This window comes from Hylobates moloch, unplaced genomic scaffold (assembly GCF_009828535.3).
Source record: "Hylobates moloch isolate HMO894 unplaced genomic scaffold, HMol_V3 SCAFFOLD_4, whole genome shotgun sequence".
In the NCBI taxonomy this organism is placed as follows: Eukaryota; Metazoa; Chordata; class Mammalia; order Primates; family Hylobatidae; genus Hylobates; species Hylobates moloch.
In genome coordinates, this window is record NW_026652279.1 from 723,923 (window position 1) to 750,808 (window position 26,886).

At 59.7% G+C, this 26,886-nt stretch overlaps 2 protein-coding genes across 12 annotated transcripts in view; one reads left to right on the forward strand and one right to left on the reverse strand.

Annotated features, from left to right (window-relative positions):
- TSPAN4 (tetraspanin 4) overlaps positions 1 to 7,629 on the forward strand; it is a 24,051-nt gene extending 16,422 nt beyond the window's left edge. For all 8 annotated transcript variants that reach the window (XM_032149360.2, XM_032149364.2, XM_032149362.2 and 5 more), the window contains 6 exons: positions 3,078 to 3,269; positions 4,952 to 5,026; positions 6,038 to 6,139; positions 6,219 to 6,350; positions 6,443 to 6,526; positions 7,081 to 7,629. In XM_032149360.2, coding sequence (XP_032005251.1) covers positions 3,078 to 3,269; positions 4,952 to 5,026; positions 6,038 to 6,139; positions 6,219 to 6,350; positions 6,443 to 6,526; positions 7,081 to 7,149 — 654 coding nt within the window. In that variant the 3' untranslated portion in view covers positions 7,150 to 7,629. The remainder of the gene's footprint in view (positions 1 to 3,077; positions 3,270 to 4,951; positions 5,027 to 6,037; positions 6,140 to 6,218; positions 6,351 to 6,442; positions 6,527 to 7,080) is intronic.
- The window catches only part of CHID1 (chitinase domain containing 1), a 36,439-nt gene that overhangs the window by 2,468 nt on the left and 7,085 nt on the right, over positions 1 to 26,886 (reverse strand). Inside the window, exons 2-8 of one of the 4 annotated variants that reach the window (XR_009213032.1) lie at positions 24,753 to 24,854; positions 23,833 to 23,988; positions 11,007 to 11,087; positions 10,706 to 10,748; positions 10,435 to 10,533; positions 9,791 to 9,922; positions 7,697 to 8,124 (exon numbers count right to left, since the gene is read on the reverse strand). Coding sequence is in view for 3 of the 4 variants with exons in the window: in XM_032149370.2 (XP_032005261.1) it covers positions 10,435 to 10,533; positions 10,706 to 10,748; positions 11,007 to 11,087; positions 23,833 to 23,988; positions 24,753 to 24,854 (481 nt within the window). In the remaining variant the exon portion in view is untranslated. Of the gene's footprint in view, positions 1 to 7,696; positions 8,125 to 9,790; positions 9,923 to 10,338; positions 10,534 to 10,705; positions 10,749 to 11,006; positions 11,088 to 23,832; positions 23,989 to 24,752; positions 24,855 to 26,886 lie in introns of those variants that run through there. The other 3 variants (XM_058437105.1, XM_032149370.2, XM_032149372.2) reach the window with 3 other exon arrangements.

Below are 26,886 nucleotides of genomic sequence, written 5' to 3' on the forward strand. Positions count from 1 at the left end.
CACACACACCCCCGATTCCATGCACCGTGGGCTCACACGCACACCTGCTCCCACGCACCCTGACTCACACGCACCCCGACTCACACGGACCCCGGCTCACATGCACCCCTGCCCACACGAACCCTGGACCCACACGCACCCCAGCTCCCATGCACCCCGGGCTCACATGCACCTTGGCTCACACGTCTCAGGCTCATGCATCCCTCCCCTGGTACGTCTCTGGGCCGCCCTCCACTGGGGTTTGCTGGCTCCCACCCCCAAGCCTTTTCCTGGTCTCCTGGGAAGCCTCCCCTATCCCCCTGAGCTGCTTCGGGGGCTGGGTTTGCTCAGAAGCCATACCCGGGCTGGGCGCTGTGCCCAGGTCTCCTATTGGCTCCTTAGCAGCACCCCTGGAGCCACGGGGGGCTGTGTGGTCAAAGCCAGCAAGTCAGCTCCTGCCTCGGTACTCCCAATCCTGGGGCCCAGAGCACAGGGGTGACCCCTCTTCCTGCACCCAGTCTGTCCAGCTCCCCTGTGCCCCTGTGCGCTGTGCCTGGCCTGCTGGGGAGGGGCTCTGGGCGTGGGTGTCAGAGCTCAGCAAGCAACAGAAGCCAATGGCTCTGCAGAGCTTCCCAGGACAGGCCCTGTGCTGGCAGCCTCCGGACGGCGTTCTGTTTTGAACGTTAAGCAGAGATGCTACCTCTGGGAGGCTGGGGAAGGACAGAGCCTGCATTCTCCCCAGGACGGCCTGAGCGTTTGTGGGACTTGTGGGCCCCAGCAGTGGGGGGATTCTGCTCTAAGGGGATTTCACCCTGTGAAGCCCAGAGGGACCCAAGACACCAGTGACAGGCCTGGCCTGAACCTCGAGGCACCAGCGGCCACGCCGGCCCTCAGGCAGGGAGCTGTGTCCCATCTCCCCAGCACAGGCTCCTGCCTGCCAGCCAGCCAGTAAAAGGGTGGTGGCCTCTAACCTCCAGCCTGACCCTGGCTGATGCACTGCTCAGGGAGGGGCAAGGGAGCGTGCACACGAGGAGGGGGCATCTCCCACCTCCAAGCCCCCTGAGGCAAGAGTCTTGGGGCCCATGGGGCCTGCGTGAGCCCTGCCAGGGTGGAGGCCCCAGGCCTGTCTTGAGCTGGGCTGGTGTGGCAGGTGGGGGTGGGGTGGCTGCTGGTGGCCAGCAGCTCATCTCCCAGCCTTGGTTTCTGTCTGGAAAGTGGGGTGTGAGTCTGGCCACTGGGGCTTGGGAGGCTTTTATGGGGTGATTTGAGGCTTCTGGTAGTCTCCAGGGAACCCCCCAGAGCCTGAGGTCTGAGCCTGTCCTCAGGCATGTGGTCTGGGTGCTCCGAGGGGTTCCATCGGGTTGAGGGGTGGCTTTGCCAGCCCTCTCCCAAGTCCCATCCAGTCCAGGGTGGGGCAGGGATCCCCCAGGGCTGTGCGGCCCTTCCCCAGAACCAGTCAACCATCGGCACCCCAGGACGTCTACCCACCACCCACCTGGGCGCCCACGCTGCAGACCGGGAGCTGGTCAGCATTTTCGGGGGACTGCTTGCCCCGTGCCCAGGCCTGGAGCATATCTCCCGTTTCATCCTGAAACGGCCCAACCCTGAGGCCTCAGTGTCTAAAGGTCCTGGCGGACCCCTGCTTCCCTTGAGGCCTTGCTGGGCCAGCAGCCTAGCACCCTCTCCAGGCACAGCATCCCCTCGTCTCCCCCGGCCTCTTCCTGTTTTAATTGATTTTTATAAGAACAAGCACTTAGAAAACACAGTAAGAGCTCCGGCGGTTACAGAGGCTGTGGGAGGTGGCCCTCCAGGCGGCAGGTGCTCCTGTGGGACCCACCTGCTCTGTTGCCGCCAGTGCCCATGTGGCTGTAAGAAATCATAACTTGGCTGGGCGCGGTGGCTTACACCTGTAATCTCAGCACTTTGGGAGGCCGAGGTGGGCTGATCATGAGGTCAGGAGATTGAGATCAAGACCATCCTGGTGGCTGGACGTGGTGGACCACACCGGTAATCCCAGCACTTTGGGAGGCCAAGGTGGGCGGATCACCAGGTCAGGAGATCAAGACCATCCTGGCTAACATGGTGGAACTCCGTCTCTACTAAAAATACAAAAAATTAGCCAGGCATGGTGGCGGGCACCTGTAGTCCCAGCTACTCGGGAGGCTGAGGCAGGAGAATAGCGTGAACCCAGGAGGTGGAGCTTGCAGTGAGCCGAGATCGCGCCACTGCACTCCAGCCTGGGTGACAGTGCGAGACTCAGTCTCAAAAAAAAAAAAAAAAAAAAAAAAAAAGACCATTGTGGCTAAACCGTCTCTACTAAAAATACAAAAAATTAGCCGAGTGTGGTAGTGCATGCCTGTAGTCCCAGCTACTTGGGAGGCTGAGGCAGGAGAATCGCTTGATTGAACCTGGGAGGCGGAGGAGGTTGCAGTGAGACGAGATGGTGCCACTGCACTCCAGCCTGAGCAATAGGGTGAGACTCCAACTCCAAAAAAAAAACAAAACAAAAAAAACTCATAACCAGGAGCAAAGCATGAGGGAATCAGCGTTTCTCCTGCCACAAGTGACAGGGGACAGCCGGGGACATCACAGAGACCTTGTCCGGAGCTGGGCATCGGAATCCTGGGACCACCTGCCAGGAAGCCCCATCCCAGAGTGAGGGCAGGGCTGGGTCTCCCTGACAGCACAGTCTGGAAAGGCTGGAGTGGCCTGTCAGGTGGGGAGTGGGCCTTCTGCACTGCCCAAACCGGAGGGTGAAGTGGGGTTGGGGGTGTGCAGACTTCGTCCTGGGGCCTAAGATCCCGTCCTTTTGGCTCCAGGCCAGGGGGTGGGCGGATCCCTCCTAGAGGGAGTGGTTCAGAGGTACAAGGGAGCCTCCCCCACTGTGGCCATGGACTGTGGGTTTGGGGATGGGGTGCCAGCCCAGGGTGTCGGGAAAGACTGACCTGCCCTGGACACCCCCCAGGGCTGCCGTGGGATTTAGCAGGACTCTAGGTGGTTCTGGCTCAGGCTGGAAGGCAGCGTGGCTTTGGGCTTGTGGGCTGTGCTCTGCCCTGGGGCCTCACCCTGTCTGTGTCTCTCATGTTGCCGTGCCCTAGCTGGGAGGCTGTGGCGTGCTGGGCGTCGGCATCTGGCTGGCTGCCACACAGGGGAGCTTTGCCACGCTGTCCTCCTCCTTCCCGTCCCTGTCGGCTGCCAACCTGCTCATCATCACCGGCGCCTTTGTCATGGCCATCGGCTTCGTGGGCTGCCTGGGCGCCATCAAGGAGAACAAGTGCCTCCTGCTCACTGTGAGTTCTGGGGCCCAAGCAATGCTCCAGGTGGGACCACGCAGGGTGGGGCTCCAGTGATCCCCCAGGCCTTGGCTGCTGCAGTGACCCCCCAGATGTGACCTCCAAGCCTGGAGTGTGGCCCGGGGCCCTGGCCACCGTTGGGTCTTCCAGGCTACACTGGGGCTGGGGGGTAATTTGCAGAGTGACGTGGGGGGTCACTCTCTCAAGAGAACATGCTGTACCTTGTCAGAGGCCTCCCCTGACGGGACACTGGCCCTGGTGAGCGCAGGTACAGCCCCATACACATGTACACATGCATGCGCAGACTTTCACGGGCTTGCGGTCTCCATGATTCATTCCTGACCACCCCACCCCCACTGTGGCCCCTTTCCCAGCTTCTTGTTGGGGGTCTGATTTCTCAACTCCCTGGGACCATCTGCTGGGACCCTCCCAGTCCCCACCTCGCCTCGGGGATGGACTTACAGGCAGGGATATGTTTATCCTCCTTGGAAATGTTAATTACAGATAATTAAAAAGGAAAAGGGCTCCTAGATGGAAACACAGGCTTGCTACCGATTAATATGCCTGGCCGAGGCCATGGGCCCCATGGGGGGTGTGCAGCCTGCTGAGGTCCTAAATCACGAGGCTTCCGATCACTCCTTTGTCTGAGAAGCCCTGGATGGGGTGGGGCCTCCCTTAGGTCGCCTCAGCCAGCCCACTCCCCTCCATACCCCTTCCTGGGGGCAAGCCCCACATCTGTCAGCCTCCCTGGCATCAGGTTGGGGCCCAGAGACCCCTGGAGGCAGTGAGTGGAGGTCTGTGGCAGCCCTGCTGGGGCTTGGAGCTCCTCAAACAGTTGAGGAAGCTGCTGTGTGTGGGCCCCGCCAGGCCTCCAGGGACCAAAGCCCAACCCCCTTTCCCATGGGTGACTTAGGACCAGAACTCTGGGTACCTACTGGGGGTGAGGGAGTCCTGTGTCCTTAGCCCAGCACCCTGTCTGCCCCGCTCATGCCCACTCTGCCTGGGCCCCCCAGCTCCTGGACACACACTGTCTATGCCTGCCCTCCTCTTTTGTGGGTGTCACTGACCCCTGCATGGAGGAGCAGCAGGGCTGGGGTCCGGCGGAGCTTTGAGGCTGCCGCCAGGAGGGGGAAGCTTGCGTGGTCAGAGGTGGAGCTTGCAGCCTGTGGTCCTGCTGGAGGGGGCATCAGCCACCCTGACTGCCCTGAGGGCTGTGATGTGGGGGCAGAGGGGACCTCTGCAGCCCAGCTGTGGCCCCTGCTGGGGCATCTTCCCACCATGAAGATACAGGCACCCAGTGAGGCACCTGCCAGACACAGGCCCCTGGATGGAGATGTCCTGAAGGCAGCTGACAGGGGCTGGGGCCTCAGGAACAGGGACTTGTGCCCACTTGGGGGTGTCTGGGTTGCCCCAGGGATGGGGGCAGGGGAGGGGAGCCCAGGCCAGCCCGGGGCCCCACACTCAGGGGCTGAGCAGGACACAACAGCCACAGTCCCTGGACCTGGGGCCAAGGGTTCTGAGGTGGGGGCAGCGTTCTGGGGTCTCTGGGAGTGGGGGCCTGGCAGAGGTTTCCCGGCAGCACCAGGTATCCATGAGGTGCGTGGCCCTGACCCCTGGCATGCTATGGGGCGGAGGCCGTGGGGCCTGTCGGGTCCCCGTCTGAGCCTGCCCCTCCACAGTTCTTCCTGCTGCTGCTGCTGGTGTTCCTGCTGGAGGCCACCATCGCCATCCTCTTCTTCGCCTACACGGACAAGGTACGGCCACCTTGGCCACAGGCCCAACTGCAGGGCTGGGGGCTCCATCCTTACTCCCAGGGAGCATCGTGGGCCCGGTGTGGACAGAGTGGCCCTGCATCTGCCCTCACTGGTGGCCAGGACAGCGGGTGTGGATTTACCAGGCCTGGAGGGGCACCACCGGCAACCCTGGGAGGCTGTGCTGTGGCTCTGCGGCGACTGGGGCATGAGGGCACTGCCACCCCACCTGGAGGGTGTGCCCCAGGTTGTCCCCCGCCCTCTGACACAGCATCCTGAGCCATCTGCTCCCAGCGCCCCGTCCTGGCTGTGCACCGTGGGGTTCTGCTCTGTAGAGCGGCCTCTCGGCCACTCATTTATATATTCAGCCATTTGTTTATCTTGGGATGAAGTCCTGGCTATTGAGGCTGCACTCCAAACTAGAACACAACACTACTTTGTTTTGTGAATCACACTGCCCGTCCTTGGCCCTGGGGAGTTCCTGCCGTCAACTACTGGGTCCCCTGACGCGCCCCCATCAATAGACTTTTCATTTTGGGGCATGTCCTGACTTCCTGGCACTGCAGGGTGCTCCAGCCTCCTCCTGCATTCCCTGCCCCAGCCCGGGAATCAGCCCCTGCTCCAGGGTGCCCCAGGTCCTCATTGAATATTGGGGACTGAGGCCAGGGTGCTGGGTGGGCTCAGCACTCATAGCCCCTGACTTTTAGCTCACAGAGTATGGCTGCATGTGTCCCGATGCGTGGAGGCACCTGTGTCCCTGTCCTCTGTCCCCCCAGGACCTGTGGTCCTCCCCCAGCCTGGGGAGGAAGCCCAGAGGTGGGGGCCCTGGGCCTCAGGGCTGCTGGGAGGACATGGGGCCGGTGTGTCTGCAGCTTGGTGGGCTAGGAGGGGTGGGAGACACTTCAGGACCAGGCGCAGGAGGGGCCCAGCTTAGGGGTCAGCAAGGGGGTCTGGATGAGGGAGGCGTGGGGTACAGTAGGAGGGGCCCTGCTGACCCCCTCCCCACACCCCCAGATTGACAGGTATGCCCAGCGAGACCTGAAGAAAGGCTTGCACCTGTACGGCACGCAGGGCAACGTGGGCCTCACCAACGCCTGGAGCATCATCCAGACCGACGTGAGGTGTGGGCAGGTGGGCGGGGTCAGCGGGTGCCCCCTCCCCTCCCGCCTCAGCCCGACCTGAGCTTGCCCCCCAGTTCCGCTGCTGTGGTGTCTCCAACTACACTGACTGGTTTGAGGTGTACAATGCCACACGGGTGCCTGACTCCTGCTGCCTGGAGTTCAGTGAGAGCTGTGGGCTGCACGCCCCCGGCACCTGGTGGAAGGCGGTGAGTGAGACCCCCACCCTCGGGGCTGGCGGGTGCCTAGAGGGTGGGGCCAGCAGGCCCTGCCGTGACACGCATGACATGCCTCCCTGCAGCCATGCTACGAGACAGTGAAGGTGTGGCTTCAGGAGAACCTGCTGGCTGTGGGCATCTTTGGGCTGTGCACGGCGCTGGTGCAGGTATGGCCTGGGGGCCTGCGGGCTCCCTGCCCCCACTTTGTTGGGGCCTTCTGAGCCCAGGGAACAAAGTAGCAAAGACCTTACCCCCAGGAACCCATGATCGGGGGAGGCTGGGGCAAAAGCAGGAGGGTGAGTTCAGGGGGATGGGCAGGGATGGCCTGTGGGGACGGTGGGCTCCCTCCTAGTGGACAGAGGCAGAGGCTGCTGTGGGGTGGAGGCCGGCGGCCGTCCGTGTTGGTTGGTGGCCTAGGACTGGCCAGTGCACAGAGGGTGGCAGCCGGGGCCCTGGTGCCAGTGGCCCCTGCTCTCCAAACTCCATAGCCCTCAGGAAGTCCTGGGTGTCCTCATGCCTGCAAGGCTCAGGGGAGGGTGCTGTGGCTCAAGCCACAGGGGTTGGGTGGGGCGTGCAAGCCACTGGGAAGCTGAAGGGCTCTGCCACTGTGTCGCCTGCCCCGGGGTCAGGGCCAGGGCACCTGCTGAGGACAGGGACTGCTCTGGGCTTGAGGCCTGAGCCTGTGGAGCTGCCGCGCCCAGCCCTCCTCCCCTCCCCACAGATCCTGGGCCTGACCTTCGCCATGACCATGTACTGCCAGGTGGTCAAGGCAGACACGTACTGCGCGTAGGCCGCCCGCCGCCCGCTTCTCTGCCAAAAGGACGCCCACGGGGAGACAGCCGCGCCCACAGCTGCCTTTCCCACCACCAGCCTCGGTGCTCTGCCCCATGCTGGGAGGAGGGAGGGAGGGACAGGTGCCCGGAGCCCCCGGAACCCTGTTTCTGGAAGGCCCTGGCTCAGGTGGCTTCAGGGCCCCCGGACCCCCCCTGGGAGGGGTGGCTACGAGCTGGCTGCAGAACCCGGGGCAGGGGTGGGAGGGGCCCCCAGCACTTTTTATATTTACGTATTCTCCGGAGCAGTGTTCACACGGGAGCCAGCCTGTGGCCCCCAGCCTCCTGGGAAACGGGTTGGGGCTGGAGGAGCCGGGTCTCCGCATCTTGGAGGTGGCCCCGCTGGTCCTGGTGCTCCAGGCGGGGCCATGGACCCCTCACCTACATTCCGTAGTGGGCCTGTGGGGCTCCTGGTGCATCTTAATAAAGTGTGAGCAGCAGCCTTGCGTCTATTGCTAGTCTGTTTTCCCTACCCTATCTTCCCTTCTGGCACCCAGGCCTGGGGCAGGGCAGCCTCTGGCATGAACAGTGCTTAGGCAAAGCCCTGTGGCTGTGGGGTCACCTGGTGCACAGGCTTGGGGGAGCTGCCTGCAGAGCAGTCTCCAGACCTCTGGTTTTAAGGAAATCATGACATTAGCTCTAAGAAGTGGTGACGAGGCCAGGCGTAGTGACTCATACCTGTAATCCCTTTGGCTTTGGGAGGCCAAAGTGGGTGGATCACCTGAGGTCAGGAGTTTGAGACCAGCCTGGCTAACATGGTGAAACCCCGTCTCTACCAAAATACAGAAATTAGCCAGGTGTGGTGGCGGGCACCTGTAATTCCAGCTACTTGGGAGGCTGAGGCAGGAGAATCGCTTGATTCCAGGAGACGGAGGTTGCAGTGAGCCGAGATCGCACCATTGCACTCTAGCCTGGATGACAGGGGAAGACTCCATCTCAAAAAAAAAAATAGTAATAAATAAAAATAAAAAATAAAGTGCCAAGGCCCCTGGGGGGCTGTCCCTGAACTGTAGGCCTGTGCTAGGGGTGGCCTCCCTCTGCTTCACCCCCCACCCCAGGGGCTTCCTCCGGAGGTGGGGCTCCCCTGCCCAAAAACCCTCACCCTGGGGCCGCCTCCTGAGGAGGGCCTCTCTCCACATCACCCCCTACCCTGGGGCCTCCTGTCAAGGTGGGGCTCCGCTTTTCCCCTATTTTGTTCCTACAACTCTGCCCCTTTAAGTGAGCTGGCAGCACAGAGCACTTGTCACAGGGCACACAAAAAAAAATGCATCAAGGTGCCTCAGGATTCTCACAGCCAGGGGTGAGGGCTGTGGGGGACCCTAGCCACAGGGATGATGGTCAGTTCAGGTTGGGGCATCTGATCCCCAAACTGCACCCCACAATCTCAATTTCCAGCTAATTCCTGCCCCACCCTCTGCCCATCCTCCCGGGAGACAGCCTGCTCTAGGCATCCCATCCTGTGTGGCATCCCCACCCCTGCTTGCACCCAATGCTGATCTGGCAATGCCTAGCTCCAGGCTCACACCACCCTCCCAGACCTGCGTGTCCCCCACCCTCACTCCGACGGAAGCCACAGGACCCCTGAGAACAACTTGAATGTTAGCGTCAGCGCCTCTGGGGACACAAGGTCAGTGCCCTAAAGCCAGTGGCAGCTTGTGTTTTTTTAGACAAGTTTTTGGAGTGCAGTCGGTCACAGCTCCCTGCAGCCTCAACCTCATCAAGTGATCCTCCCACCTCAGCCTCCTGAGTAGCTAGGAGTACATGCACATGCCACCACGTCTTGCTAATTTTTGTATTTTTAGTGGGTAGAGACGGGGTTTCACCATGTTGCCCAGCGTTCCTCCCGCCACGGCTTCCCAAAGTACTGGGATTACAGGCATGAGCCACTGCACACACCACTTGTATCTCCTATGCCTGTGTCAAGCAGCAGCAGCAGCAAGGCAGCGGGAACCACTGCACCTGCACTGTGGCGGCTCGCAGGCCTCCCTGACGTCTGGTGGAGCCTTTCTCAAGCGTGGGTGCCTTGGGTCCAACCCAGGACCCCCTCCCCAGCTCCCGTCCTGTGGAGGAGACCCCACCATGCTTCCTCACCGCCGGCTGCAGATGTCCTGACCCCCTGCCCACTGCGCCCTAACATTACTGACTCTAAACCAGAACCCAGTGCCCACCCTGTCCTCACCGTCCTCACCCCCACGGCATTCTCAGTGAGGGACGCCCAGGCCCACCTACTCCCTGGACTCACTTCTGTCCCCCCAAGACCTTGCCTGGGACATGTACCCCCCTATGCCCTCCACTGCCCACCTCAGCCCCGTGGGCCCCAGTGGTGAGGAGGGGAGTCCTCACAGCCAGCCAAGGACAGGATGGTGATGAGGGGCAGGGGAACGAGGGCCGCCAGGCCTTGGCTCATGATGCCTCCAAATTCCCCAGGGCCTCCCTAGAGCCTGGACACCACTGCATGGCAGGGTAGGTGTAGCCTGCCAGCCATATGTCCTCTGCCCCACCCCTCGCTGGAAATGCCTGTCCCGATGTGGCCCACGGGTCCTGCCGTTGCCCCTCACCATGTTCCCTGATGTGGCCAGGCTGGCCTGGGGGTCACACTACCTGAGGCGGCAGAGCTGAGCCAAGGTCCAGGGCCAGTTTCAAGAGGGTGGGCCAAGCTCCTCTGAGCCCATTTCCAGGGCAGCCCCTGCACCCTTGCTGTGCTGGACTCGGTGGGGACGTCTGGGTGGCTCTCTGCAGGTGACACACGTGCTGTGGCTGGCCAGGTGGGTGGCAGGTATGTGGGGGTGGAGCTCTCAGCTCTATCACTGCCAGGCCCTGGGGTGATGCTGGGCAGAGCTGTCCCTGCTAGGGCCCTCGAGTCCAGGAGTGGGCGAATCTGGGATGGTTCCAGAGCTTCCAAACCCACATCCAGCCCAGGATGTGAGAAGCAGCTCAGAAAGGCCTGAGCCAGGCTGTCCTGGTGGGGCAGGTACTGTGGGTCCCGCCTGCCCAGCTGACAGGAGGCAGCCAGTGGATGCCTGGGTGGGAGGGGCTCGAGCTCTCAGGGTGTCCCCCAGCCAGGACTCATCCAGGGCAGGGACCCCTCATGGGAGGATGGGGAGTCACACGGTGCCCAGGACCCCCAACTGAGAACTGCAGCAGACCCGTCACAGCAAACGGAGCAGAGGCCTGTATTTCACACCTGCTCACTCACTCCATGGCTTAGAAAAGAACACGTCCACCGCAGAGGCCGCAATGCCCACCTAGAGCAGGTCGTAGAAGTAGTCCAGGCCCTGGCCCAGCTCCCAGATAGAGACCCCAACGCCCAGCTCCTGGGCCAGCTCCAGCCGCACCTGCAGGGACTGGGCACAGATGGAGGTGTGAGCACCCGCTGGGGCCTGTCCCCCAACACCCAGGGATGTCCTCCAGGCCGAGGGGCAGCACCGCCTGGACCCCAGGGACCCCAGGTCAGTGCCTGCTGGGCTGTCGCACGCCCCACCCCTCCCCCGGTCCCATGGCTGGCAGCACACGCACCTTCAGGGTTGGGTAGAAGACGATGTGCCTCCCACTGCGGCTCCTGCAAGACAAAGGGACTGTCAGCCCGTCCGCCGCCTCTGCTGGTTCCAGCCTCCTCCCCTCACAGCCAAGGTCCAGGGCCTGTACTCCTCCCACCCGCCAGGTGGCCACCTGCTGTCCAGCTGTGCTCCGGGGCCGGTAGCAGCGAGTGAGTTCGTGACCCTGAGACCCCCTGGGCCCTGCTGCTCCCTCATCTCCACCTCCAGGGCCCCTCCCTGCACACAAGGCTGAAGCGGGCCACGCACTTCAAAACACTCACTTCTTGTACTCGAAGAAGTGCTCTGAGGCCTGGCTGTCCCACACCATCCGGGGCCTGTGGTCCTTCAGTGTCTGGATGTACCTGGGGAGACCAGGGTATGGGTTTGGGAGCCCACCCAGATCCCCCACAGCCCCACCCTGTACCCCCAAAGGCTGTGGCTCTCAGCAGGGGCAGGGCCACTTGGGGCAACAGGTCGAGGGAGCCACTGTCCCCAGTGGTCTGGGGGACAACCGGGGGGGGTGGCCAGAGCCCCAGGCCCTGTGAACCCTGTATTCGAGGAAACCTCAGCTTCCAGGAGCTTCCTCGGGAGAAGCCGCCCCACCGAGTCCTTTCAGTGGCCTGGAGAGTGACACGGGGCCTGAAACTGCCTGACCCTGAGGGTGGCCCTCAGGCTACGCAGCGGCTGCTGGACAGGACTCCTCACTCTGTCCAGACCCCAGGTGAGAGGCTAACCAGACAGGCCTCAGGTTGCCCTGGCCTAATGGGCAGTGCCTCGTACTGGGGATGGCTGCCCAGGGCGGTGGTTTCTGCACTTTTTTTTTTGAGATGGAGTCTTGCTCTGTTGCCCAGGCTGGTGTACAGTAGTGCGATCTTGGTTCACTGCAACCTCTGCCTCCCAGGTTCAAGTGATTCTTCTGCCTCAGCCTCCTGAGTAGCTGGGACTACAGGCGCGCATCACCATGCCCAACTAATTTTTGTATTTTTTAGCAGAGACGGGGGTTTCACCACATTGGCCAGGGTGCTCTCGAACTCCTGACCTGGTGATCTGTCCGCCTTGGCCTCCCAAAGTGCTGGAATTACAGGCGTGAGCCACTGCGCCTGGCCTCTGCACCCTTTCAAAGCCTGAGTCTGCCTCAGTCTTGAACAACGACCACCCCATGCCCAGGACTGCAGCAGGCCCCTCCTGAGCACCAAGAGCCAGTGGTTTGAGAACCACCCCCTCCTTCCCACAGAGGACAGGCTCATTCCCAAGGTGCTGGGGACACGCCTGTGGTTTCCAGAAGGCCATGGGGCCCTAAGCGTGTGCACATCTCACACTGCACATCTGGGACCAGGGCAGGTGGTTCCAGAACACTATGGGCCACAGCCACCAGCAGCACCAACAGATGGTTCTGGAAGCTTCTGGTCTCCGCAGACACGAGTCTGTGCAGGTGGAGGCAGCTGACAATGGAACATGACCGTGCCTGCTGCGTGAGGACGGTGCCCCCCACGTGCCTGGGGCTGCAGCCTCAGGGAGGAGGCCTGGTGTGGGGCCTACGGCCCGAGCGCCACGTGGGAAGGGAGGACAGGCAGTAGGCAGCTGCAGGGGCGCGGGGACCTGGGCCGTGTGGCATGGACACCGCAGGATCCTAAGGGGTCACGGATGGACAGTGCAGGGTTTATCCAAGTGAGAAATGGCCACAGGACCGCACCTCCAGCCACCTTTCTGCTCCTGCCCAGGAGGAGTGCGATGTCTGAGGCTCCCAAACGGGAGAGGCTGCTGGTGTCCTGAGCAGGGCAGAGTCCCCTTGACACTGGGAGCCTCTTCCAGACTAGGGCACATGTCACTTCAGAGCTGTGAGTGGGAGCAGATGCAACCCGCCCAGCAGTGCTAGACAAAGTGCTAGACTTGGCCAGGCGCGGTGGCTCACGCTTGTAATCCCAGCACTTTGGGAGGCCAAGGCGGGCGGATCACGAGGTCAGGAGATCGAGACCACGGTGAAACCCCGTCTCTACTAAAAATACAAAAAATTAGCCGGGCGTGGTGGCGGGCGCCTGTAGTCCCAGCTACTCGGAGAGGCTGAGGCAGGAGAATGGCGTGAACCTGGGAGGCGGAGCTTGCAGTGAGCCGAGATCGCGCCACTGCACTCCAGCCTGGGTGACAGAGCGAGACTCCGTCTCAAAAAAACAAAACAAACAAACAAACAAAAAAACAAAGTGCCAGACCCCATCAGGTAGCTCTGGCCTTTCGGGGCACGGAGGCTGCTCTGCAGACATCAGACCCCGGCAGACACATGGCAGGGAGGGTGGGAAACAGCACTCAGGCAGCCTCCCCAACCCGGACAGTTTCCCTTAGACGCCTGTTTCTGTTTTTTTGAGACAAAGTCTCGCTGTCACTCAGGCTGGAGTGCAGTGGCATGATCTTGGCTCACTGTAACCTCCGCCTCCTGGGTTCAAGCAATTCTCCCACCTCTGCCTCCCAAGTAGCTAGGATCACAGCCACCTGCCACCATGCCCAGCTGGTTTTTGTATTTTTAGTAGAGATGGGGTTTCTCCGTGTTAGTCAGGCTGGTCTTGAACTCCTGACCTCAAGTGATCTGCCTGCTTCAGCCTCCCAAAGTGTTAGGATTACAAGTGTGAGCCACCGCACCCGGTCCCCCTGGATGCTGGTAATGGGATGGCAGCAGTGGCTGGCAGCTCCAGCCATACCAGGCATGGAAAAGTACTGCTGGACCCCTGCCCTCCTGTGGCTGGGCCAGGCCCCTCAATGGCCACATGCAAACATGGTCCTTCCAGAAGCCCCTCCAGGCCAGGCAATGTCATGGAGGCTGCCAGCATAGCCACAACCCCATCAGACAGCTCTAAAATTACTGCATTATCCTTAACTGAAACACCACTGAAGGTGTTGTTGATGTAATTTGCAGCTTCCCCCCGACCCCAATATCTGCTGGGTGGCTCTATGAGAAGAATGGGATGTGCAGGGTCGTGGGCAGATGCCTCAGGGCAGGGCTGGCCCTCGGGCTGTGGGGAGCTCTGGCCATGCCACACACTCCTCCTCCTGGGGGGCCTCTGTGGTCACTGCTCAAAATCTGCTGCCTCCGGAAGGAGGTGAAGCTGGGGGTGGCCAGGACTCCTGAGAGCACTGGGTGCCTCCCACTCAGGAGCCCCAGCCTGGTGGTTTGGTGAGTGGGTGGTGACCACACTGTGGGGGCAGCCATGACCAGGACGCTGTCAGGGACCCCAACCCCAGGAATCGCTACTCCCAAGCAGGCCCTGGGGACGAGGAGAAGCTGGAGCCCAGGTGCTGGGTGGGGGTGTGTGCCCAGCTCCCAAAAGCCCAGGGAGGGTCCGAGAGTCACTCCTGGGGAGGGAGGGTGAGACCACCGGGTGTGGGGGCGGGGCTGAGTGAGGACGGGCGGCTGCAGGCACAGCAGAGGGAGTCCAGGCCCACAGTGGAGGTAGGACAGTCCTCAGAGGGCTGCAGACACACAGAAGGGCTGGGTCCTTGGGGGGCCTGAGTGCCCACCCAGGCTGGTAACTGGGACCCCCTTGAGGGCTTATAAGACCCTGAGGAGCATGGCTGGTGTGATGGACAAGCACACCAGGGGGCCAGGCTCCCAGGAGGAACAAGGGCCACAGAGGTCTTTCGGGGAGCAGACACCAGCCACAGTGAGTGGGGAGCGAGTGAGGGGCCTGCCTGGGAGGAAGGAAGGGCCACAGAGAAGGCAGGGGAAGGTGAAATTCCGAGAGTGGGTGCGGGGAGTACCGCAGGAGCCCAGGGGAGGGATAAGCACATGGACAGGGAGGATGTAAGGAATAAGGACTCAATGAACACGGACAGCTCGGCCTCACAGAAACATCCAGAACAGACAAACCTACAGAGACGGTGGGCTGCAGGTGGGCACAAGCTAGGGCAGAGAAAGAGGGCACAACTGCTAAAAGGCACAGGGCTTCTTTTTGGGGAGCAGTAATGAGGATTGCACAATTCTGTGAGCATATTAAATGCCACTTTGAAGTGGTGCATTTTATGGTATGTGAATTTTATCTAACCTCAAAAAAAGTTGCAAGGCCTCAAATAGAAAGGGTCAAGGAAAGCCAAACAGGATATACACACAAAACACACCGAGACGCGACACAGAGGAATTTAGGGGGACCAGGGACAGAGGTTCGACGCGTTTCTAGGGAGAAAGCAGATCAAATGTGAGAAGGATGTTCTTGGGCCTCCTGATGTTTGGGGGGGTCACCCCACGGAGACCAGCTTGGAAACTTCTCCTGGAGAAATGGCTCCAGAAAACCAAAATAAGTGGGATGAGGGGCTTGCTCCAAAGCCTGGGGAGTTTGCTGAGGTCTAAAAGGCAAGGATTAAAAACAGATGCCTGACGGGGCTGGGCACAGTGGCCCACACCTGGAATCCCAGCACTTTGGGAGGCCGAGGCAGGCGGATCACCTGAGGTCAGGAGTTCGAGACCAGCCTGGCCAACATGGTGAAACCCTGTCTCTACTAAAAATACAAAAAATTAGCCAGGCGTGGTGGCACACACCTGTAGTCCCAGCTACTTGGGAGGCTGAGGCAGGAGAATCGCTTGAACCTGGGAGGTGGAGGCTACGGTGAGCTGAAATTAAGCCACTGCACTCCAGACTGGGTGACAAGAGTGAAACTCCATCTCCAAAACAAAAAGAGATAGGGTCTTGTTCTGTCACGGAGACTGGAATGCAATGGTGTGATCATAGCGCACTGCAGCCTGGACCTCCAAGGCTCAAACAATCCTCCCGCCTCAGCCTCCTGAGTGGCCGGGACTAGAGGTGTGCAACACCACACCCTGATAACTTAACATTTTTGTAGAGATGGGGGTCTTGCTATGTGGCCCCAGCTGGTTTCAAACTTCTGGCCTCAAGTGATCCTCCCACCTCGGCCTCCCAATCTGTTATGATTACAGGCATGAGTCACCACACGCAGCACCCCTTGGACTTGACTGACTGGCTGCTAGGGCTGTACTGGCTCCAAAGGTATAGCAGTCATGATATGCTGTGAGCCGCCCTGAGCCACCATTAGGAAATGATTCCGTGTCCTGGAGGCAGCAGGCAGAAGACACAGCCTGGCAGTGCACAGCTTCCTGCAGGGAAAAGTGCATGAGGCCCGGCTCTGGCCTCAGGAGTGTGTGTCGAGAGAACCGCTTCCTAGGACCCCTCAGGAGCCACCACAGGGCTCTGCAGCCAGCTCCAAGGAACGGGTCCAAGGGAGTGCAGCTGCTTCTGGCTGGTGGGAGGAGGGGCTTGCAGGCTCCACCCAGGGCCAGAGCTGCTGTGGGCAATGGTGAAGCCCCCAACGCCAGGCTCAGGCCCCTCCTGAAGGGAGGACATAGCTGATGGCTGGCCCTCCCCAAGCCCACCCTGCAGACACTGAAACCCCAGGCCAGGTGCTCCTATCTTCACAGGTTTCAATCGCCTCTCAGAGCTTGAGTTCAACCAGACAGCCCTCCTCGGTGGGTGGCCATCCTTCTTCGGGGCTGTCCTGTCTGAAATATGGGATCCAGCAATGTCCTGACCAGAAGCCCTAGGGCTTGCCGTCTCCCTCTCGTGGAGGTGGGCGTGGCTGGGCCCGCAGGTACATGCCAGCCTGTCCCTGCACCTGGCCCCTTTGGGGATGTGCTCAGGAGCTGCTGCTAGTCTGCCAAGGCTCCCAGAGGCACAAGCTGTAGACACTGAGGGCACCGGGCATGGCGGAGACCTGGCTCCTCGTCACTGGCTATCAGAGAGCGCTGGGGTGTTGGGAGAACACGGTGAGCATGAGGCCGGGGATCGGGGTTGGGGTTGCTGAAACTCTTGGCGCCACATGAGGCCGAGGGAGTCAAGTACTGGGGTGGCCATGAGGGGCTCACCACACCATTCTATGCATTTTTATGCTTGAAGATTCTCACAGTAAAAGATTCACAAGATAGAGAGGAGGAAAACGCCTAGGTCCACTGAGTTGTGGCAGCAAAAGATGCCACGGCAGTGATGAGGGCCACGTGCCTAAGATTCAATCCCTGCGGCTGCCGGCCTCCCAGACGTCCCCTGGGGGGTGACAGACAGGATGAAGGAATGATGGGCTCCACTCTGCAGAGGACACAGTATAGGCTGGAGGAGCGACAAGGCTGGGGCTGGATGACTGGCTGGTGTGGGTGGCAGGCGCCGCACTGCTTGGTGGTGCATGTGGTGTGTGGGGGCATGTGAGGCTGGGGGCTGTCTGTCTGCTCTTTAGCGTGGCCGCAGCTAATAAGTGAGATTTCAGCTACAAAAGCAGAAATTTGGTGCCAACACAAGGCGAGAACAGAGGGTGAGAAGAGGCGTCTGAGCTGATGTCACCAGAGCTCAGCAGGAGCTGGCACAGATGCAAGGACAGATAAGCCTTGAGAAAGGGCGGGGAGAAGAGCCCCAGCTTCTAGAACAGATAGGCAGGACCCACAGGACACGCCACAATGGGTGGCCCATCTCACCCTGTGCACATTGCAGGCAGTGAGCCCTTGGGCTGGATTTGGTGTCCAGAGTGGATGCCACCTGTCCAAGGCAGGACTACGGGGTGCAGAGGAACAGTGCAGCTGAGAGGGAGGTCGGGGCTCAGGGAGGGGCCGGACACCACCGGGGCAGAGCCGGGGTCAGGAAGAATGTTCTGAGGAGCTGCAAACACGGCCCCTCCACCGCGCAGACATTCAGGCAGAGGCAGGAGTGCCGTCCACTCGTAGAGGGGACTCTGGCACAGTTGAGAGCCAGGAACCTACCCAGGGAAGACTCTGGTGGCTGTCAGGCATCACACTCCCAGCAGCAGGGATGCCTCTGCCTATGATCCTTGCCAGTGCCCCCCTTGGACTAGCGTGAGGGCGCCCTCCCTGCCATACCCTTGAGGCAGGAGCCACGGCTGTGCAGCGTCAGCACTCTCTCGGCCGGCTCGGCAGCTGTGAGGATGCACGTGTGAGTGAGTTCTGGCAGCCGGTTATTTATTCCAGCCTTGCGGGAGGTGGCCCTGCTGAACTGGCATCTGTGCTGCTGCCCTGGCCAAGGTCTCTGGGCAGGGACAGACGGCAAGAGCTACTGGCCACCCAAGTTGGGACGTGGGGACAGCACTCTAGGGGCCCCTGAGACCCAGATCTCCCCATGGCCTGCTCCCTTCAAGTAGTCCTGCATCCAGGCTGGAGCCCGCCGGGTGCCCACACCCCTCCTCTGTGCCACTCAGGCCCAGGGGTTATCAACAAGGGCACTTTGGGTGGGTGAGAAGGGCAGATGAGGAGGGGACTTCTCAGCTGGGAGTGAGGACCCAGAAGCAGTGCCTTTCTTTCCTGACTGGGTGCACCCAGACCCCAACTTGTGCAAAGGCGGGGGGTCCTAAGGGCATACACCCCCATACACTCACGTACACACCTTTGTAATCAGAATTCCTTGACTCCAAACCCCCTAGCCAATTCTCAGAACAATCATGGGTGGGTGCAGCTGCCCAGGGGAGGCTGCTAAAGGCTTTCGTTGTTTTGGAGACAGGGTCTGGCTCTGGAGCCCAGACTGGAGTGCAGCCTCCACCTCCACAGCTCAGGCATTCCTCAGCCTCCGGAGTAGCTGGGACCACAGGTGTGCACCACCATACCAGCTAATTGTTTTTTACACTATTTGTAATGACAGGGTCTCTCTATTTTGCACAGAAGGTCTTGAACCCCTGGGCTCAAGCAATCCTCCTGCCTTGGCCCCACAACGTGCTGGGATTACCGGTGTGAGCTGTTGTGCCAAGCCATATGGATGCCTTGTGTGACCTGACCCAGGCTCTTGTGCAGTGAGTGAGCCCTAACTCTTCACCCTCAGATGGTGTAATGGGCTGAGCTGTTCCCCTAAAATCCACAGGGTGAAGTGTGTGATGTCTTGAATGTTCTCTGCAAAATTCACAGGGAAATGTAATCCCCACTGTTGCACTTTGGGGAGGCGGGGCCTTTAGAAGGCGGCACTGTGGGAAGGCGGGGCACTTAGAAGGCGGCACTGTGGGAAGGCGGGGCACTTAGAAGGCGGCACTGTGGGAAGGCGGGGCCTTTAGAAGGTGACACTGTTGGGAGGCAGGGCCTGTAGAAGGTGACTGGGTCATGAGGGCCCTGGTGAACAGATTAATCCATTCATGGACTAGTGGGTTAATGGACCAGTGGGTGACCATGGGCATGGGACTGTGGCTTTCTAAGAAGAGGAAGGCGGCCTGGGCAGCTCGCTCAGACCCCGTACCACAGACACCCTGCACTGCCTCCGGACTCTTCGGAGTCCCCACCAGCAAGAACGCTCTCACAGAAGTGGCCACGGACCTTGGACTTCTCAGCCTCTGTAAGAAATAAATTCCTGTATGGGTGCAGTGGCTCACATCTGTAATCCCAGCACTTTGGGAAGCCGAGCTGGGTGGATCACTTGGGATCAGGAGTTTGAGACCAGCCTGGCCGACATAGCAAAACCCTGTCTCTACTAAAAATATAAAAATTAGCTGGGCGTGGTGGCACGTGCCTGTAGTCCCAGCTACTCGGGAGGCTGAGGCAGGACAATCGCTTGAACACAGGAGGTAGAGGTTGCAGTGAGCTGAGATCACACCACTGCACTCCAGCCTGGGGACTCCGTCTCAAAAAAACAAACAAAACAAAACAAAACAAAACCGTGGTGGCAACAAACAAAACAAAACAAAACCGTGGTGGCACATGCCTGTAATTCGAGCTACTCGGGAGGCTGAGGCAGAAGAACTGCTTGAACCTGGGAGGCAGAGGTTACTGTGACCCAAGATCGCACCATTGCACTCCAGCCTGGGTAACAAGAGTGAAATTCTGTCTCAAAAAAAAAAAAAAAATTCCTTTTCTTTATAAAGTACTCAGTTTCAGGTATTCTGTTATAAGCAACAGAAAATGAACTAACACAAGTCCTAATCCCCAGTGCCTCAGAGTAGCACTATATTTGGAGAAATAGTCTTTTTTATTCTTTTGTTTTTTTGAGACAGAGTCTTGCACTGTTGCCCAGGCTGGAGTGCAATGGCGCAATCTCTGCTCACTGCAACCTTTGCCTCCCGGGTCCAAGCGATTCTCCTGTCTCAGCCTCCCAAGTAGCTGGAATTACAGGCCTCCCGAGTAGCTCGCCACCACACCTGGCTAATTTTTTTTTCTTTTTTTGAGACGAAGTCGCGCTCTGTCACCCAGGCTGGAGTGCAGTGGCGCAATCTCGGCTCACTGCAAGCTCTGCCTCCAGGGTTCACGCCATTCTTCTGCCTCAGCCTCCCGAATAGCTGGGACTATGGGCGCCCTCCACCATGCCCGGCTAATTTTTTGTATTTTTTGTAGAGACGGGGTTTCACCGTGCTAGCCAGGATGGTCTCGATCTCCTGACCTCATGATCTGCCTGCTTCGGCCTCCCAAAGTGCTGGCATTACAGGCGTGAGCCACCGCGCCCAGCCACGCCCGACTAATTTTTTGTATTTTTAGTAGAGACGGGGTTTCACTATGTTGGCCAGGCTGGTCTTGAACTCCTGGCTTTGTAATCCGCCCGCCTTATTCTTTTTCTTTTGTAGAGTTAGGGTCTCACCATGTTGCCCAGGCTGGCCTTGAACTCCTGGGCTCCAGTGACCCTCCTGCCTCAGCCTCCTGAGTAGCTAGGACTACAGGCCTGAGCCTACACCAAGAAAGTCTTTCAAGACATGATTAAGTTAAAATGCCGTCACAAGGGTGGGCTGTAATGCAACATGACTGGTGTCTTATAAGAAGAGGAGAAGAGGACACAGGCACATGAGACCTTGTGAGGACACAGGGAGAAGGCAGTATTGACCAGCCGAGGAGAGAGGCCCTGGGAGAGGACACACGCAGGCGCACACAGCACCTTGTGAGGACACATGGAGAAGGCAGTTATCTACCAGCCGAGGAGAGAGGCCCTGGGAGGAGCCGACCCAACCTTGACGGCATCTTCATCTCATCTCCCACCTCCAGCCCCCAGGACTGAGACGAAGCTGTTATTTCAGCTGCCCCACCTGTGGCACTTTGTTACCCTTGAAGACTAGTGCGGTGGCAACTCAAGGCCAACACCTGTTTCCCTTTCAAAAGCCCAACCAGAAGTGAGGCTTCCCTGAAGGCCTGGGTAAGCAGAGCCCACAGCTGGAGCTGAGTCAGGGCTGGGTGCATGGGGAGGCCTCTTGCTTTGCACAGGGGATCCTGGGCTGGGAGCCCAAGCTCTGTACCTGGCTCCACCCAAATGTCCCAGAACCAGGCACCATGTCAGGGATGTGGTAAGGTGGGAGACACGAGCTATGCTTCCAGAGCCTTCCAGGGATTCCCAGCGTCAAAGGAGGGCCATGGTGGGGGACGGTGCAGCACACACAGGAGCACAGAGCGGTCCCGACTGAAAGAACAGACAGTTGGGCAGACAGGGCGGCCAGGCCCCTCACTCTGCATTGCAGGAACATGAGAGCTGGCACCCAGTGACTGACCCGTGCCCCATCTCAGCAGGAGCAGGGGACCTAAACGAGCCAGGGGCCCTGGGGCATCGCCCTCGCCCGTGTGGAGCCCCGCGTGTCTCAGTGTGTGGCTGGATGACTCACTGGGTAAGATGTGGGGGAGAAGACGCCAGCACCCCCTCGTGTCCGCCCCCGCAGCAACGTCAGGCCCTGCTCAGCGACCCAGAGCACACCCAGGGCCAGGAGCCAGAGAACAACAGCAGGAGCCCAGGCCTGTGCTGGACCCCAGGACCAGCCATGTGGACAGAGAGAAGTGTGCATGTAGAGTGTCGGGGGAAAGCCTCCCTAAGGGGACCACCACATATGACCCAGGTCTTGCAACGTGGCCCACCTGACATCTGCTGTGGAGGGGCTCAGAGGGCACCCCTGCAGGCCGGGCAGGGAACACTGCCCCAACATACTCCTCTACCCACTGCCACCACCCTCAGGACCCGCGAATCCAGCAGGTTACCTCTGCCCCTCCCCACAGCCGACCAGGAGGAATCAGGGGTGATGGCCTGGCCTCAGCTCACCTGCCTGGGCTGACACACGCACACACCCCTCACGGAGGGCAGGCCTGAGGGGGACCTGCAACGACTCATAAAGACGACAGCTGAGGCCTCCACAAAAAGGACCAGGTTCTCCAGAAAAGTGAGCAGCTAAAACTGTTTCTAAGAAACTGAACTGCACCCAGAGCAAAGATTAAGATGATTTATAAAAACGCTGAAACACCCAGCATGCAACATGGTAAAATTCACAATGCCTGAGGCATCAACCCGAGAGTACCAGGCCCACAGGAAGGCAGCATAATAGGACCCCAAACAAGGAGGAAAAGCAGCCTCCTGAAGCCGAGCCCGATATCAGAACCAGCAGACACGGGCACTCAGCAGTTACTACAACTGAATCCCAATCTGCAAAGGTTTAGTAGAGACATGGAAGACGTAAAGGGGACCCCAAGCAAGCCTCCAGAGAATTGTAACATGTTGACCAGGCTCGGTGGCTCGCCCCTGTCATCACAGCACTTTGGGAGACTGAGGCAGGAGGATCACTTGAGCCTAGGAGTTCGAGACCAGCCTGGGCAACATAGTGAGACCCCATGTCATAAAAAATAAAGAAAATTGAATTACAGCATGAGGTGACAAAAGCGCTGGATGAGATTAACGGCAGGTTGGGTAGTGAGAAAAATGACCACGTCGGGCTCAGGGCGGATGGGATGAACGGCAGGTTGGGCACAGCAAGAGAAATGATCAGGCCAGGCGCGGGGCTCACCCGTCATCCCAGCACTTTGGGAGGCTGAGGCAGGAGGATTGCTTGAGCCTAGGAATTTGAGACCAGCCTCGACAACATGGCAAAGCCCTGTCTCTACAAAAAAATACAAAAATTAGCAGGGTATGGTGGCATGCACCTGTGGTCCCAGCTATTTGCGAGGCTGAGGTGGGAGGATGGCTTCAGCCCAGGAGGTTGAGGCTGCAGTGAGCTATGATCACACCAGTGCATTGCAGCCTGGACGACAGAGTGAGACCCTGTCCCCCTCCCCCTCCCAAAAAAAAAACAAAAGAAAACAGAGAAAAAAGAATCCCGGCCCAGCGCGGTGGCTCACACCTGTAATCCCAGCACTTTGGGGGTCCGAGGCAGGTGGATCACGAGGTCAGGAGATTGAGACCATCCTGGCTAACGTGGTGAAATCCCATCTCTACTAAAAATACAAAAATTAGCCGGGCGTGGTGACGGGCGCCTGTAGTCCCAGCTACTCAGAAGGCTGAGGCGGGAGAAGGCGTGAACCCTTTCTCGGCAGTGAGCCGAGATTGCGCCACTACACTCCAGCCTGGGCAACAAAGCGAGACTCCGTCTCAAAAAAAAAAGAATCCCAAAAGGTAAAAGGTGTATTCGTGAGCTGTGGGACAAATTCAATGGATCTAGTGTTTGTGGTCTCCAAACGAGAGGACAGAAGAGAGAAACAGAAAAAATATTTGAAGAATTTGGCCCCACATTTTCCAAATTTGCTAAAAGTGCGAGTGAACAGATTCAAGAGGCTCCATGAACACGGTGCAAAAGGAAAACGAAGACATGTCAATCGAATTGTTCAAAACCAGCCATAAACACAAGATAGTCCTAAGAGCAGGGAGGACAGCAACACAGGCAGGAGAAAGAGGTGGCGGTGAAACGCCGTCCGAGTGAGAGGGCAGCAACATGCTTAAGGTGCCAGCGAAAAAACCGACAGCCAGAATTCTACAGCCAGGAAAAATGTCCTCCAGAAATGAAGTAAAGTAATGCCAACAAGAAACCACACTCGCAGAGCACACCAAGAACACACAAAGCAGGAAATTACTCCTGGGCAGAGGAGAGGAGGAGGAGCATTCAACCCAGGAGGCCCAGGCCCAGCCTGTGTGCTGTGAGGCAAGGATGACAGGTGGGGGAAGCCTCAGTCCCAGCCTCGCGCAGATGTGGGGACAGCTAATGTGGCGGTGTCGTGGGTGGCGACCACAGTGGCGGCTGCGGTGGGGTGGGCAACAAGCAGGACCGGCTCCTGGCCCAGCCTCTATCTCTGACTCTGTGGGGCACAAGCCCCAGGGGACCGGGACCCTCCCCATCACTCTGTCTCCTTACACCCACACCCACCCACACCCAGTGACACCTTCAGCACGGCAGGGACAGCCCTTGGCTCACCTGGCCCCGACAACAGGCTCACGGGCATCCTTGGAGGTCGCGTAGTCCATACCATAGAAGTTCAGCCCCAGGAGGATTTTGCTTCGCCACTTGGACTTGGGGTCCAGGACCTGGACGCAGGCTCGAACCCAGGAGAGGGGTGCATTAGGGCCAGGCCTGCAGGGCAAGGGGTGAGCGAGTTTCAGCAACAGGGAGGGCCCCGCACCTGAGACATCATTGGGGCCCTCCATCGAGGGGTGCATCCTCCCCATGCTGCGGCTGACGCCTCTAGAGAGTTGTAAAGAACAGAAGTGACCCATCAGAAAGGCCTGTCAGCAGAGTGGGCCCATGAGGGATGTCACGTTCAGGGCCAGGATCACCCATCAGAAAGGGCTGTCAGCAGAGCGGCCCCATGAGGCACGTCCAGGGCCAGGATCACCCATCATAAAGGGCTGTCAGCAGAGCAGGCCCATGAGGGACACCACATCCAAGGCCAGGCACTCATGTGCGGCCCCCACCCCACAGCCATGGGCAGGAGTCCTCATGACACAGTGGGAAGGAGGTCAGCAGACACGAGGCCTTCTGGGCATCCTTCCTGCAGTCTCCCTGCCTGTGCCTGTGTCATGCAGCCCTCCCACAACAGTGTGGCTCAGGCTAAGGAGGACAGGGCGGCATCAGGCAGCAGCAGGACTGTGCCTGGGCCCCACCCGTGACCCAGCTCCACCAGAGGCAGAGCCCCACCCACGTGACCACCACAGGGCATGGGGCAGGTGTAGTGCCACTGGCTTCCCTCAGGTGGGCGTCCAGGCTCAGCAGGTGGCCTTGTGCACAGAACCACAGGCAAGAAGGCGTCAGCTATGCCCAGGAGCCCCCCAGGTCCACACTCACTGCTGTGCTGTGGAGTCTGCTGCGCCCGGGAGCACCCCCAAGCCCACACTCACTGATGCGCTGTGGAGTAGTCGTAGGTCATGAGGCTGAAACCATCCAGCACGGGGGCCAGCTGCTCAAACTCCTTGTGCGTGAACATGCCCAGCTGGTCAGTCCTGCAACAGACAGGTGCAGCCACCTCAGGCTGCTATGCCCTGCCTGAAGCCCCTTCCCCAGCTGCGGTTCAGCTGGGGTGAGAGCAAGCTGGCTGTAGGGGACTTGGGTCACTTTTCCCAAGGGGAAAAGTGTCCTCCTGGGATGGGGACAGCCTGCAGCTTGGTTGGGGCCACAGAGGCTGGGGGCTGGGAGACACAAGGGGGATGTGGTCATGGGGGCCCAGAGGCCTCTCTGAGACCAGGGTACAGCTGAGAATGACAGACCTAACGGCAGGGAGACCTGGGCCAGGGCTGCCCATGGAGGAGCAAGGTCAGTGGAGAGTGGCTAAGAGGATGGGCCACTGCCGAGAGCTGGGGTCGCTGAGATGGAGGTGACTGATCCAGGCTCCCAGGAGCGTCCCCTCCTGGGGTCTGTACCAAAGCCTCCCTGAAAGCAGAGCCAGCTCCTGGGATGCAGCCCTCAAGCCCAGCCAGGCTCTCCAAAGCCCTCACTGAACCTCAGTAGGTAGATGGGAAGGACAAGTGCTTGGCTCCCAGGGATGGAGCAAGGCTGTGTGGCACATTCCCCAGCATGGGGGAAGGGGCACCAGGGCAGGTGGTCGGCTGTGGACACCTGTGGCATGGGCACTGCGGAGAAAGCGGCCCTGTTCTGTCTGCCTGGCCCCTGGGCCATCTCTGGACGGCAGCCCTTCCCTCGGGGACCTGGTCTTTCCTGACCTAGATCCACAGGGGACTAGTGTCTCCTGGGGCAGCCTTCCCACCTGGCCCAGGGAGAGGTGGGCGCTGGCCTACGGCCCCGCTACACTCAGATCTGTAAGCCAAGGGGAGACGGGAGCAGGACACGAAGGTCAACACTGAGGGGGCCAAGGGCCCCCACGGCAGCAGGACACAGGACAACAGCATGGGAGACGTGGCCAGAGGACCAGCATGCACCGAAGTGAGGGGGGGTCCCTGTGAGGCAGTGAGGCTGTGGGCCCTGATCTCCCTCAGTTGTGACCCATCCTCTGCTGAAGGGTCACTGGGCTCCCAAATCTGGACCACGCCAAGGGCCTCAGTGCTGGGGCTTCTGTCAGGGCCTTGAGGGCCCAAGATGCCTCCTGCAGATCCCCGGACCCACCTGGCAGGTCTGAGGAGCCCCTCTCCAGATGTGCAGTTTTATCCCAGCCCCTGCCCTGAGTCTACCAGGACCAAGGTCTGGCCTTCCTCCTCTGCTGGGCACGATGAGAGGCCCAGGCCCCAGAATCTGTCCGCCCCGGGCTGTCCCAGCCTGCAGGTACGTGGAGCATCATCCATGGTCCCCTCAGCCCCGACCTCTTTTCCTGATGCCTGCCAGCCTCACTGCTCAGGCACAGTCAGCCTCCCTGGATCCCCGACAAACACCTCCCAGCGCTATGCCCATCACTCCCGGTGGCCTCCCTCAAGTGCCTGGGCCCCTCTCTATAGCCAGGTGCCCCCAAGACCTCAGCCCCAAATCCAGTTGTCCACTGGACCCTTCCTGCCCTGCAACCTCCCTCTGGGCCGAGGCCTCCACCCAGGTCCTCTCACCGACACCCAAAGTCATTTCTTTTTTATTTTTGAGATGGGGTCTCTATGTCACCCAGGCTGGAGTGCAGCGGCACGATCCTATCTCGCTACAGCCTTGAACTTCTGGGCTCAAACAACCCTCTTGCCTTTTTTAGTTGATTCAAAAAAGAAAAATGGCTGAGTGTGATGGCTCACACCTCTAATCCCAGCATTTGGGGAGGCTGAGGCAGGCCGATCTCTTGAGCCCAGGAGTTGGAGTCCAGCCTGGGGAACACAGCAAGACTCTGTCTCCGCAAAAAAATTAAAAAATTAGTCGAGTGTGGTGGTGTGTGCCTGTAGTCCCAGCTACTTGGGGGGCTGAGGTGGGAGGATGGTTTGAGCCCAGGAGGCAGAAGCTGCTGTGAGCCCTGATTATGCCACTGCACTCCAGCCTGGGCAACAGAGCAGGACAATCAATGAATCGGTCTCGCAACAGAGCAGGACAATCAATGAATCGGTCTCGCTGTGG